The following is a 15,106-nucleotide window of genomic DNA, read 5'->3' as shown; positions in this document are numbered from 1 at the left end:
AAGCATTTTTCTTAGGCATTTTTTTTTAATTTCTATCGTTGTATGTGTTCTTTTAGGCGCGTTAGATTTAATGAGTACGTTTCTTCGCCTTTTTTTTTCTAAAATAAATTCCTTTGAAGGAAGACTGTGATGGGCTCTTACGGTAAATAAGTTTTTCTTTTGGATATAGATTCATAGGCTGTCATTATGATTGCTTACGTTAGAAATGTTGGTATAATTGGTAATAAGGTTGGACCTGTGGTTTAAATTAATGAGGGGACTTGAGATAAAGGGACACCAAGAAGGGATTTTAGAATTCATAAAGGTAGTAGAGGAGGAATTTGGATATATCTTAAGAATGAAAAGGTAGCTAATTTTTGTTGATGCATATGGGTTATGGTTGAAGGTTGCTCCCATTAAAGTAGTAATTGAAATGTGAGTTTAGGATGTTAAGGGAGTTTGGGGTTGGAAATGAGAGGGAATGATTATGTGTTTGGTTAAAAGGTTGAGTAAGGTAGGGATGAGACTGATCCAGGATAGGAAATTTTGTTAAATCGACACTTGTAAATGTGACGTTTTGTGTATAGTATATTGTCATTTGAGTATGTTTGAGTGATTTACATGTTTAGTGGCTTAGGGAAATGAATTTATTGTTAAATACAAGTTTAAATGATGTTAAATGAAATTATAATATGCCCTTAGACTTTATAAATAAAATAGGACCTTAAATGTAGTGTATAGAGGAAATTTGAGATGAAATCGAGTTTAAGGTGATTTTTAGACTTTGGTATTGATATTATTCTTCATATATCAATATCGTATGAGCATGAGATAGAAATATATATGGGCAATTTACTCTAAGAGTATCAATACCCTTGATTGAGGTGTCAATATTCCTCCGATATTGATATTGACTGTAAAATTAAAATTTTAGTGTGTCAAATTGGTATCGATAATGTTTAAGGGTAATTATATTATAACTCCATAGACTCGATTTTCATCCTTTTATCAAAAAAATAATTTAACAAAATGTAATTTATCTCTATATGTCAATTCGATCCTAACATCCTAAAATATCTAAAAAGGGAAAAATGGTGACTATAGAGCTCAATGTGATCAAAATGTGCATATAGACATAATATTTAGAAAATCAAACAAGCATACACAATCAATTCGAAAACACAAGCTAGTAAACTCCTAACTACCCAAAAATCCACTAAGCTTCATAAGACGAGTTCCCCATAACCTATAGTTAATAGAATGTCAAACAAGATGTAACGAATCACATAAACAAGAGTGGTGGCCGCTAAAATTCAGAAAAACAAATTGTGTGAACCATATCACGGATACACCACTAGAAGCAGTAAGCTGCTAAAACAGGAGCGGTGAACCAATAAACTTCCTCCTTCACATCTCAACTTATGAAACTAGACAAGTGTGACATGCTTAAACATATTATAAGATAGCACAATGTATGTGATATAGAAATCAAAATACTTTTATGAACATGTACTGTTACATGCAGTCACCATACAAGAAATGTGTTGTTCGAACATTATCTCACAGGAAAATTCAGAAACATGTTTAATAACCAATCAATGAATTATACAATTCAGAACACAAATAACAGAAACACATACAAAGACACACAGAGGTTGAGATACATCACCACATCATTGATCAATATTTAACTAATTTCAAATTAAACATAATAATTAATTAAATTTTTTAAAATAATTGTAGCATGAAAAAACTCGCACCTAAAATAACGTTTCGAATACGATTAATATTGTTGAAAATTTACTTGGTAACTATTGTGAATGTTCATGGTTAGGCCTTATAGTTAAATATTAGCGAAAGCATAAGATTAATATTATTGAATAAAATAATTGATCGATTTTAAGTATGTGATGCCTTGGATGTATGCATTATATATATACTCGTTGCTTATTCTCTATGCTAATAACATGCTCGTGTTTATTAATTTTATGATGTATATTACATTAATAATATACCAATGAGTTTGTGAAAGCTCAATATTTGATTTGTTTGTAGGTCAGTAAATTGTGTAGTTGGAACACCATCAATTTAAAATATTTAATTTTATTTTTAAGATATATTATCTGAGTACTATGATAAATATGTATATTCATAGAATTTTTATGTGCATTCGATATGCAAAGCTACTTCATATTTTTTTACTAATGACCAATAAAATAACTTCATAATTTTACATTTTTTTTTATAGTTTTACTTTATATATATATATATATATATATATTTAAAATACTGTAATATAAGAGTTAATAAATAAATTTTGGAACTAATATATAAAGTGTACGAGGGACCGTGACGACGGTTCAAACCAATAAAAGACCACCATTGTGTACCTTGGGACGACCTAACCCACCATCATTGAGCCCAAAAAAGGAAAAAAAAACCCATAATTCGTAATTATCCCATCTTTAAGTAATCAATTATAACCTTATTTTTCATAATGAAAAAAAATCAACCCTTCCACTCTGCAAAAACGCAAAGTTCCAGTTTTCCATCATCATTCACTTGACGTCATATGTTTATATTCAGGGTGAGTTCAATCTAATTTTGTCCAATATTTTTAAATTATCTATGATAATTTAATTTCAGTTTAAATTTATATAATTCGATTTATTCTGATTTTCTGTTCAAAAATAAAAAAATAATAATCATTGGAATCAAAAGGAATCTTATTTTATATTTATCTTTTAAACTAATTTTAAATATTTTTATTTGATTTTAAAAAAATCAATAAATCTTTTCCCCCCTAAATGGCCGGCTTCAATTGTTAAAGATGCATGATTGTTGTGTCAGTCCACAGATTCATGGCTCTATATATATCTACTCATCTTTTCTTCCATTTCGTCCCCCACAATTCTTTTCATCTCTTCGTTCGCTGCTGCAATTACAAACCCAGATTTTAGTTTCATTTGGCAAAGCTCCCAACGTTCTTGAAGAAGGTTATATTTTTTAGTATTCTGATTCAAACCAGACATCCTACATATGATGTTTTGTCTAATAGTTTGTATTATTTTAGTTGCCAATGTTGCAATCGATCTGTCCTACGTATTTACGACATTTGTGTTATTTTTGGTTGGGGTTTCAGGGGCTTTAATTAGTTGATATCCATGGAAAGGCTCAACTCAAACCTGTATCTGCAAAACTGTTATATAATGAAGGAAAATGAGAAGCTGAGGAAGAAAGCAGAGATGCTGAACCAGGAGAATCAATCACTGTTATCCCAGCCGAAGCAGAAACTCTCCAATCCCAATAACTCCAAGGGTTTCAATTCAGCAAACTCCAGTTTTAACCCAAATCCTCCGACTTCTATCAATTCTTGATTCTATTCCATAACCGAATTGCTCAAATTAAATTAGTTTTGGGTTCGGACTTAATCTAAAATCTAAATCTTTGAATCATTTCGTTAAGGTGGATGAATTTCGTGAAATAATCATTTCATTTTCTGATTGTATTTTTTTTTCTCCCGCGGCTCAACACCATAACTAATTGTATACATTAGCAAACAATACAGGCTAAACGTCAACCGACGCTGAGTCCAAACGGCTCCTTTCCAACATAGAATTGACCACAGGAGAGACAATATCCGTTACAAAGTCTGGATCAAACACAATTAAAATACTACTTTCAAACAGAACATTAAGCAAAAACAGCAGTATCATCCATTTTAATGCCATTCCAAATTTAAGAAGAACCCAATGTTTTCAACCTAAAAAATCTCCCCCGTTGGGTTTTTGCAATAACGGAAGAACGATGAAGTTTTAGTCTTCCTGGGTTTAGCTTTGGATAAGATATGAAGTATCACCATCAACTTATTTTTGAATCAGTGACTAAATTAGGTCAGATAGAAAACAAAGGGATTAATCGTAGAATTTATCCTTTTTTTTATATCAGTTATTCCAGCTTTAGATTTAGTTTTTGAGAAGCTTGGGGGTTGAAGAGCTTTTGAAGCTCTTGATCATATTATCAACATATGCTTTGAATAGAGCTGGGCATCAATGGCTATATTAAAAATCAAATAAATCGGTTATCGTCATAAAACCGATTGAGTTGTCCAACTATCTAATAATTGAATTTAATAATTAATTATAAATTATTTAATACAATTTACTTACAAGGGCCATAATGCATTTCCTAATAAGATCAGTTTGGCGTGCAATTTTTATTTTTAATGATTGGATGTAATGATAATGTTTTTTTTAAATGAATTCACAATTTTATCTTAAAATATGCTTTCTATATAAATTATTCGAGTGTTGTCATTAAAATTAAATATTTATTTATAAAAAATTAAATTCAATATTGATTATAAAGTCAAATATTTGAATCCGACTTTGATTTACAAAATTAAAAACATGTTTGTTTCTAATGAATGATATTCAAACAATGGATATCCAACTTTTAACATATTAAAATTTGAATTTGAATAAACTCGTGTATTTGATATATAATTTAAAATTTTGAATTTATATTTTTAAAAAATGAAATATTTATTTAATAATAAAATTATAAATGGTTTTATGAAATTATCGTGCCCGTTATAAAAGAAGAACATGACATTCCGTATCCATAATTGGCTGATCGAAGTGAGTTATTTAACCCAAAAGCCTTCACGTTATACTTGATCAATCATGTGGGTAGAAACTTCCTTTAAAAATAATGCATTTTCGTGAATAATGAAGCTAGAAATCTGGGGGAGAAAGTAATCGTTAAAAAAGTATTCCCTATTAAAATAATAAAACAAACTTACTTAAAAGTCCATTTCAAGAGTCAACATCTAGACATGAAAAATATACTCCAAAAGATCACAATTTAATTAGGGTAAATTGCATCAAATATAATCTAACTTCTTTTTTTATCATAATTATAGCACTTAATTGTTAATGTTGAATGACGTGACAATTTGATATTAATGTGATTCTAACGGTGAAGTTAAAAAACCTATTTTTCTATTTCATCTCATCATCTTCTTTATCGAAGTTAAGATTTTTTTCATCTTTTTTTTAATCGTTATTAGAAATCATCATTATTCAATGTTTTTTAAAATCACCTTAAACACTGATAAACTCATCTCATCGTCATTTGTTACTTTGTTGGTTTAGATTTCTCAAAATTTCTTTAAAGCTCATAAAACTAAATAAATAAAATCATCCCTTTTTTTATTTGAAAGCTTTGTTAAATTTTAATAGTTTGGTGTGTTTGCTCAAAATTTCGAATGATAAGAAACATTTTTATGAGAATATGAATAACATAGCTTAAAATTAGATTAATTGGACGACTGTAGGTGGAGATTGGAGTATTAAAACGTCAAATCTTTAGATTGATTTTCCTCGATTTTGAGTGATTTTTTAAAAAACCAATTTAAGAAGAAAACAAGTGAAATATAAATATTCTTATACCGATCTTATGATAAATTATGATCAATAATAAGTAAAAATTGATTGGCAACAGCAACGACACTAAATGATATATAAACTAAAATTTAGTGTATGAAAATAAAATGTTTTAAAATTTAATAATAAAAATAATGCACAAACAAAAATTTATGAAAAGAAATGACTAATCATCATGTTATTTAAGACATACCAATACTTATATTGAAATCACAACTGAAATTTAATATTAAAATTATTTTTTAAAAATAGTTTCGTAATAAAATTATATAATTCCTAAAGTTTTTTTTTTTAGAGATTTATACCCAACAAGTTGCTCTGTATTGATACGTGTGTTCCTTACCTGTCTGATGGCTTTGATGACCATTCTTTTAATAAAAAAATCACAATTTAATATTATACTAAAAAATAAAATAACAAAGCTCCTCTGCTTTTAAACAAGCAATTCTTCTGCCTCGTTAGAATAGAAAAAATCGTCTGCGTATCCATTTTGTTTATTCTTCTGAGATCCAGAGATGGCTGGAAAGCGAGTTAATAGGAAAATATCAGCTGCATCAGCAAGAGCTCACACTAGAAAAGCAAACCAAACCACTTTCTTCAACCTTCCTTCAGGTGTTTTTCTTTCTTTCTTTTTATAAAAAAAAGGTATAAAAGGATCTAACCTTTTATTTGACCTGATTTGAGTTATCAACCTTGTTGTAGAATTCCCCATTTCTTTTAAACTCTGGGTCACTTTGTTTCTCTTATTTCTCTGCTTTAACTCTTTGAAAGCATAAGAAAGTTTGGATTTTGGATATTAGATTATATTGTGTTCTTGCAGATTCTTGAAATATCAGTTCATTCTATTGCTGTGATTTTTTTAATGAATTCTTTGTTACTGCATTGTGTCTTTCCGTTAAGAGTTGAACTTCTAGCTTAGCTTGATGCTTTCAATAAATTGATGGTGTAAAACGATTGGTCTATTATTTTAAATAGAAGAAAGATGACTTCCTTTTTAACTTTTATAATTGGAGAGACCGGTGCCATATTTTGACCATGATTATATATATGATATTGGATGACTAAGTAATTAACTTTGAATTCCAGGTTTATTCACAAAGATAATATTGGTTTTGTCTGTGGGAGCTTTGGCATGGGCTTTTCAAGCCATTAAACCACCTCCACCGAAGATATGCGGCTCTCCTGATGGTCCACCTGTCACAGCATCGAGAATAAAGCGTAGGGATGGACGGCATTTGGCCTACCAAGAGCGTGGAGTTCCACGAGATGCAGCAAAGTATAAAGTCATCGAAGTCCATGGATTTTATTCTTGTAGGTTTGATACTATTAATCTGTCACAGGTATCTGTTTGTTGTGATCATTTAAGCTTTCGGATATAACATGCTTGGATTGAACGTCGTTTGACTTTGTTGTCGTTTCTACTTTCGACCAGGAACTCGTTGAACGATTAGGGATCTACATTGTGTCTTTCGACAGACCAGGCTATGGAGAGAGTGACCCTAATCCGACAAAGACAGTAAAGAATATAGCTTTGGATATAGAAGAGCTTGCGGATCAATTGAGACTAGGATCCAAATTTTATGTAATAGGATTTTCTGGGGGGGGGGGAGTTAATTTGGAGCTGCCTCAAGTACATCCCTCACAGGTATTCCTTTTACCGAACTACTCGAATGCAACCAAGAGATTGCATATAATGTTTGTTCTACCGTTGCGTATACTACTTGCGTTTTTTACTTCTGTGTTTGCAACTCCAACAGGTTAGCAGGGGCAACATTGATAGCTCCAGTAATTAACTACTGGTGGTCTGGTTTACCTACAAATTTAATGAATCAAGCGTATCTGCAACAATTACCGCAGGACCAATGGGCACTCCGTGTGTCTCACTATGCTCCCTGGCTTACCTACTGGTGGAACACTCAGAAATGGTTCCCTGGTTCTAGCGTTATCGCCACCAGTATTGATAATTTTTCTAGTGAGGACATAAAACTCCTGATGAAGATCCCTATGAAGAATCTGGTATGTATCTCTCGACCAGAAACATCCTTGCACCTTTTTTGGCCTTAGCAGTTTAATTCTGTTGACTAATAGTTAAGTTGTGATTTGTTGTACTTGTGGATTGTTGTGGTTTAGTCATTGGAAACTGTCGTGGGAGGTTAATGGTTGTTCTTTGAAGTACCAGTCTATTCCGGCATAATCTCATCTTAGAATATTTTTACAGTTGATTCTCAAACTTCACTCGTTGCCATTGCTGCAATTGTAATCTCGTCTGTCCTTTCTTTAGGCACACTCAAGACAACAGGGTGAATATGAGTCCCTGCATCGGGACATGATAATCGGATTTGGAGCATGGGAATTCTCTCCCTTGGAACTAGACAACCCATTTCCTAACAATGAGGGCTCAGTGCACCTATGGCACGGAGATGAGGATAAGCTTGTACCGGTTACGTTGCAACGTTACATTGTGCAACAACTCCCATGGATTCAGTACCATGAACTACCTGGCGCTGGACATATGCTTCCACTCTCGGATGTGATGTCGGATAATGTGGTAAAGGCACTTTTGGTCGGAGAGAAGTAGTCTGCGCTGCATTTATAGGTCTTTACCCTTATCCATTATCCCCTATTACAACCAAACTTGACGCCTGCAACATTTTAAGCGTGTTCTTCTCTGTTCGAGACTCGACTCGGTTGTGAATCTCGGGTACGGTCCAGTGCACTGACTGTGGCACCTGCATTTGTATTTGTGAAACACTGATTTCCCATTTTGAGTGATTTTGATTTTATCATAGCATTACTTTGCTTTGCTTCTGATTTTGTAAGCTAGGAAACAATAGATCTGGTTGACTGCCTCATCATGCATTGATTATTCTTATTTTAAAAAATTAAATTTTGTTGTACTGAAATGAAAATGCTAGTTTTCGTAATTTTCCTCGTCTTTTTTTTAATTTACATATAATCTTACATATTATTTGCTCCTTCTGCACATTTTAAAAGTTTTATAAAATGTTAGTAAATATATTTTTATATATATTGATGTTTAATTTATTTATTAATTCAAATTACAGTAAAATTTATATAAATTAATAATATCGGATATCTTAATTTTATTAATTTAAAGAGGTTAATTATTCGATAAATTTATAATTTATTAATTTAAAGAGATTTTTCCCAATTCAATAGACCTACATTATTCTTCATGAATTTAAATGAAGTAGTCATTGAAGTAGTTTCAAGGAATTTAAATGAATGAACTACTGAATAAGATATTTATGAACTTGATATGATGATTAATGGTCTTGGATTCCGTAACAAAATGTATGTCAATCACCTTTTTGATTACCCGGATGAAAATGATACAAGGAAAGAACTGAAGATCCTATTGGAAAAAACTTAAGATAAAACAATGTCTTTGCAACTAATTACTAAGAATGAAGCACTCATAGCGGCAATAACTCTTCACAATTTTTTGTTGCAGTATGAAAACGCAACACCGAACTTTTGGATGTATTAAGAAAAGTTAGAGATGAAATACAACAAGATTTAAATTTTAAGAAGAAACAAACAACAATATAATCATATTTTACTAAATTATTCTAGTTATATTTGAAATTTTATAAAATTATTAATTTATAATGTTGAATAGATCATAAATTTATCTAAGGGTCTTTCGAAAAAAATATTATCTTATTAATTTATTGAAGTTATTAATTTAGACATTAGTCCAAGTTGAGATTGAGAAAAATCATTATTTTAGAGGTATTAATTTAGTAAGTATTAATTTATAAAATCTTTCAATACAATTTATTTTATTTACAATATTAGAATTAAAATATTCAACATTGTTTATGCAAAATTGCAAATAGATATTAGAGATCGAGATGATTGGTAAGAATTGACATAATATAGTAAAAGGAAAAGGGAAAAAAAGACATTTGGGCCGTTGAACCTGAGAGTCAAAATCCATATCGTTCGGCTCGGCCCTATAGCCAGTGTTGAAGGTTTAATCTTCACAGAGCAAATTTCTTCAGCTCTTCGTGTACGGCATCTCTGCAAAACCTAATCGCAGATCCAAGCAAAAGAGACTATCTCTACCTTTGCTAACTTTCATGGATTACGCATCTAGGAGAAGAGGTCAAGGAGGCCTTTTTGAAGGTCTCTACAGAGTCATAATGCGACGTAACTCCGTTTACGTTACCTTCGTAATCGCTGGCGCTTTCCTAGGCGAACGGGTGACTTCTTTTTGCTTTGAAATCTCAATCGTTTCCAATTTCGATCCGTTGTTTATATTAACTTTTCTGGTTGATTTTAGGAATAAAACTTAGTTTATTTTTAATTTACTGGTTGGAATTTTATTGGTCTTAGGATTGTTAAATTTAATTGATTATTTAGTTTTCTATTTTAAATTATGAGTTTCTAATAATATTTAAAATTAGCTGCTGTTTACTGATTGGAATATTATAAGCTGATGAATGTTAATTTTCATTGATTATTTGGCTTTCTGATAGTAAATTCTGAATTTCTAATAATATTTAAAATTAGCTGCTGTTTACTGATTGGAATATTATAAGCTGATGATTGTTAATTTTCATTGATTATCTGGCTTTCCGATAGTAAATTTTGAGTTTCTAATAATATTTAAAATTAGCTGCTGTTTACCGATTGGAATATTATATGCTGATGATTGTTAATTTTCATTGATTCTTTGGCTTTCTGATAGTAAATTTTGAGTTTCTATTGAATTAGTAATGCTAAATATTAGCTGTTGTTTACTGATTGGAATATTTTTGTTCCGAGGAGTGTTAATTTTCATAGATTAGTTGGTTTTTTAATTGTTAATGTCGAGTTTCTAGTAATGTTTAAAGTTAGCTGTAGTTTTTAATTTTGATTCTAATGAAAAGGAATGGTGAAGATCCTTACTATAATTGACTTGATTCGACTTTTGCAGGCTGTGGATTATGGAGTTCATAGGCTCTGGGAGTACAACAATGTTGGGGTAATATTTCTCTTCTTTGGGATATCAATTCTGCTGCATTTTTAGGTCTTAGGCAGCTTATTTATGCCTGGCTTGTTTGAAATATTAGTCCCAAATCTAATAATCAATCTATTCACTTACACAATGCAGGCTTGTTTGATTGCATTGTGGATAGGGTAGTTCCTACTCTCTGATACAAGTTTAAACATTTATACCAGTTAAGGAGGCCTGGATTGAGGCTCCTTTATTTTGGCTCATTCCGGTTTCAGAAATATATAAGTAGTCTTAATACCAGTCTTTCTTATGGTTTTATTTAGCCTATTACATTCAGTTTTGGATTTTGAAATACCTTTTCCCTTAAAAATAGATGTTGATTTTTGTTTAAGAACAACCATTATTAACTTCCATAACTCCATCAATATGTTGCTATTAGATGCTTGAAAACTGTGTGTTTAGAAACTGTTTGGAAATGTGGGAATATGCCTTATCTCACTTAAATTGTTTAGGATTGACTTTCTGGAAAAAAGTATATGTAAGTATTGTACTTTCCTTGCGAACTCAAATATTCTGTACAGGCAGATCAGTAAATATAGCACTTCATGTTGTTATTCAGTAGTGGGTGATATGTTCCTTGCTTCATATTTCATATCAAATCTGTTAGAGTGCGTTGATATTATCTGATGTCGGTTGTATACACTGTCATGTGTAGCCAAAAAATGAAGTGCTGTATGCTGTTCATTTCCTCTTCGTAAACTACATAATATAATCTAACTTTTTATATAGCCTTATTGCAAGTCTCAAATATATGTTTCATTTTGATACTTATAATATGGATTTGGTTAGCTTGTCCAACTCGACATACCCTCAGGCATTGTTTGCATGATAGCTCGACAACTGCATGTTTCCCAATCATTGTCTGCTGCAATCAATTGTTTGCACGATGGCTCAACAACTAACTTGTATACTTGATTTCATTGTTATACAACAGAAACGGTACGAAGACATTCCGGTGCTAGGACAGAGGCAATCGGAGGAATAAAATCATCATTCTGTTTCTGGGTATTTTGAGGTTGTTTTTGAGAATTGGGTCCGAGCATATGTCTGTTAAGTAGAGCAATGCTCATAGTTGAAATAAAATGTTATAATATCTGTCTGTTCTAAACCATGGGTTGGACGAATAGTCTCTGGAAAATTTTTGATTATTCAGAATTTTGGGCGGCCACAATGTATGTCGATTGATCTATTTCAAGCATCACCCTGCAATTTGTGATTGTTGCAACTTTATTAATTTCAGCCCATATTTTCGTTCATCTTAAATTGTAACATATTAATACGAGAATAAGTCATAAATTGTAACATATTAAAGAGTAACCAAACTCATTAACATAACAGTGAGTTACCTTGCTAACAGATAATAAGCAAGGCTTTTTTACAATATGATATTCATCGCAAATCCGGGTAACAAGGAACTAGGAGAATGAAGTATGCTTATTATGTATGCATCCAAATAATTGTTATGGCAAAAAAAAATCCGGTAGAAGATTGTAGTGGATTCATTCGGCCTACTAAGATACTCGACCGAACTGATGGTATGAGCAATGTACTTGAAAGATCTACTGTTTCACCATGAATGAACTTTTACAACTGCACCCTCCAACTGCACTGGGGTTTGTTGTCACCTGCACAAGAAATCGGAACTCAGTGGCATACAAGGTAAAAATGCAAGCGAAGCCATGTTTTTCTTTAAAAAAAAGTAACAACGTAGAAAAATACTAAACTGCGGCTGTTCATTACATAGTTTGTGTACGACAAAAGGGATCAAGGTGAAAACAAGCAAAAGATCATTCAGTATGATGTATTGACACTAATGCACTGGACACATAAAACCACTTGACTTCGCGTGTGGTTCAAAATCTTTTGCACCGTCTGATTAAACCAATGACGGAAATAATTCATTTTTCATATTTCAGAGTGTGAATGATTTCATGTAAGCATTTATGCCTAAAGGATCGATACATAGAGCCTATACTATCCCGACAATACCAACAATTTCGTTCAAATCTCATGTTTTTTAGTAACAAAAGTCTATTTAACGAATGTCAGATACAGATAACTTCAAGGTAGTAGCTAGACCACAAAGGTAATATCACACTTGAGCAAAACTGCGAGGGAAATTTAACTCAGAAATCATCTAATGGTTATATTAGGAATAATCAACTACAATGAGCTAAAAGTACACCTAAAGGAACGCATGAAATGTTTCAAATCATATAATAAATTAGGGATCAGTTTCCGGTACAGAACAAGAAAGGGTTATTACATCTGACCAAACTTGACGAAAATTTGTCCGTGCCTCCTAATACAACAAATTTAAAGACTGGAGCTAACAGAAAGTTAAACCAGGACAGAACAGGTAATCGATTTAGTAGTACCAAAACAACATAGAACTGCATCATTTTTTTACATTTAACATTTCTCATACAACCTTTATTAAGTATATTCGCATCTAATCCAAGTTCCAGGTTAGTTAAGGTTAAGGCAAATGACATTCAGCAATCTATTTAGAAAACACCACAATGAACCACTTAGCTAGAGGGAAGCTACTTATGTCCTAGGATTTTAAGACAACATCAATCAATGCATTTATGCACAGAACAAGATAACACGGCTTACCACAAATGCAGAACGAATTAACTCCTCGACATAATCAACTGTTGCCCCTTTTACAAAATCATAGGAAATATCATCAACTACCAACTTTACTCCTTCCCTTACAAAAGATCTGCAAATAGGATTCGATACAAGAAAAAAAATAAAGGTCAAAGCAGTATGAAGAGAGTAAGAAATTTACTTCTCGTAAAACCAAAACAAAAAGAAAAAAAGAAACCTGTCATCTGGGTTTGTTTTTCATCCAAATCAAACACGTATTGAAACCCCGAACATCCACCAGTTTCAACACTCAGCCGAAGCATCTTATTGTCAGATGATTGCAGTTCTTTCATTCTCTGTAAGCCAAACCGAATGTCGGTGAAAAAATGAATAAAACATGTAGATTTTCTAAGCAATTGGGAAAAACATATATGCCACTGACATTAAAAACATAATCCAGGAAATCGCAGCAAGGTAGTTCATACAATTTTCACTGCAATGGAAAACAAATTATAGGGTCTACAATGTCTCCTAAACTTCCAAAAGCATGCAATTTTAACAATTAAAACTTAGAACCTTGCAGAAAAGGTTATTCTTTTGCAATATATCAATTGATAACAATAAATACTAAGACAATAAATATCACATAACATTAGATGAAAAGGGGGAAATGGGGTTTGTGAGGGAAAGTGCAGGAAGCAAAATTATGAATAAGAAAGAAATTGAATGAATTTTTCAATTTGTTTCGATCCAAATGCTCTCATAAGCTACATATTACACAATAAGAAATTAACATAATTCAAAAGGTTAAATATTTTCCTGCACTTTCTCAGCATCCAAACGCAAACGCAGTCCCCAATTAAATTACAAAACACTCTTAAAACAAATTGAAATGAAAAACCCATCAAAGCAATACTAGCAAAAATAAAAGAAATCCCATAAACAATAGATATAGTAATAAAAACAAACGAATCAAGTAAAGATAACATCAACCATATACAGCAAAAAAAAATCTGTTTTTTCCGCTAAATTTTACCTTGACGCAATTATCAGTCATATGAATTGTATCGAGAGAAGGGGATTCAGAAGATTCAGAAGAAGCTTCATGAAGAGCTGAAGCAGAGGAAGAAAAAGAGGACCTCAGAAGCTTGTGGTTTTGCTTGATTCGAGCTATGAAATATGGAGAGATGCGTAGAACCAATGATTTCGACATGGGAATTGGATTAAGTGTTCATATCATGTTTCTCATGGCTTTAAAACGTCCATCTTTTGGTTCCTTTTTCAACGTAAATTTCTGGGGTTTTGCCCAAATGAGCAAAAGGGCTTGTGACGACCACCCGAACTCACGTGTCGTATTTTCTTACAAGCATTAGACCTCTCAATTATGCTCCAAATTAATTATCCAAAAAAAAATTATGCTCCAAATCCCCTAAAAGAATTATGATCTAGATCCAAAAATTTAATCTAATTAATTTAAGTTTGGATTCAATTTAATCATAAAAAAATTAATAGTTGAAATCTAAATCCATTAAAATTAAGTGTAAACTTTAATAATAGATTTTGATAAGAAACATGACACAAAATTAAGATATTTTATAAATAGATTAATATGTTATTAAATATTAAATAGAATAATAATGTGATATAATATAATAGTAGTTGTATTTCTTAAAATTTATATAGTTTATTAATTTGATTATTCATTATTAGTGACTTATCTGATGGACCTATTTGATTTAACAATTAAATATTATGTTATTTTCCTAATAAATAACAGTTTAATAGTAACTTCTTATTATTTTTTACGAAAGAATGCAATTATTATTTTAATATGATGGACCTATTTGGTTTAACAGTATCATAAAAAGGTTAAATTATAAAAACTTTAAAATTTTAATTTTTTATTATAATAAAATTGATAAAAATATATAAATTTTGGAATTAAAATTATAATATATTAGACGTTTATTTTAATTTTAACAATGAAATAGCAAGTTTATAACAATACTTTAATTAGTGAGTTATCTATAACTTTTAGAAGAAACTCTCACGAGTTTTT

At 31.1% G+C, this 15,106-nt stretch overlaps 1 protein-coding gene and 2 pseudogenes across 1 annotated transcript; 2 read left to right on the top strand and 1 right to left on the bottom strand.

Moving 5' to 3' along the window:
* The first annotated feature begins 5,917 nt into the window (after positions 1 to 5,917).
* LOC120113761 lies at positions 5,918 to 8,078 on the top strand (annotated as a pseudogene).
* Positions 8,079 to 9,415: 1,337 nt separating this feature from the next.
* On the top strand, positions 9,416 to 11,712 carry LOC120113769 (cytochrome b-c1 complex subunit 9-like). The gene is made up of 3 exons (XM_039134815.1): positions 9,416 to 9,655; positions 10,372 to 10,419; positions 11,387 to 11,712. Exons 1-3 carry the CDS (start codon positions 9,533 to 9,535, stop codon positions 11,435 to 11,437), a joined length of 222 nt encoding a protein of 73 aa, XP_038990746.1. The 5' UTR covers positions 9,416 to 9,532; the 3' UTR covers positions 11,438 to 11,712.
* A 54-nt stretch (positions 11,713 to 11,766) lies between these two features.
* Positions 11,767 to 14,375, bottom strand: LOC120113765 (annotated as a pseudogene).
* Between the last annotated feature and the right edge of the window lie 731 nt (positions 14,376 to 15,106).

This window comes from Hibiscus syriacus, unplaced genomic scaffold (genome assembly GCF_006381635.1).
Source record: "Hibiscus syriacus cultivar Baekdansim isolate YM2019G1 unplaced genomic scaffold, ASM638163v2 tig00110213_pilon, whole genome shotgun sequence".
In the NCBI taxonomy this organism is placed as follows: Eukaryota; Viridiplantae; Streptophyta; class Magnoliopsida; order Malvales; family Malvaceae; genus Hibiscus; species Hibiscus syriacus.
The sequence above is the reverse complement of the archived record's forward strand: the minus strand, read 5'-3'. Positions and strand labels throughout refer to the sequence as shown.

Excerpts from the sequence above, each read along its gene's own strand:
- LOC120113769 (XM_039134815.1), top strand. The coding sequence starts at position 9,533 with ATGGATTACGCATCTAGGAGAAGAGGTCAAGGAGGCCTTTTTGAAGGT. Across the intron at positions 9,656-10,371 it reads GCGCTTTCCTAGGCGAACGG|GCTGTGGATTATGGAGTTCA; the intron begins GTGACTTCTTTT and ends CGACTTTTGCAG. Across the intron at positions 10,420-11,386 it reads GGGAGTACAACAATGTTGGG|AAACGGTACGAAGACATTCC; the intron begins GTAATATTTCTC and ends GTTATACAACAG.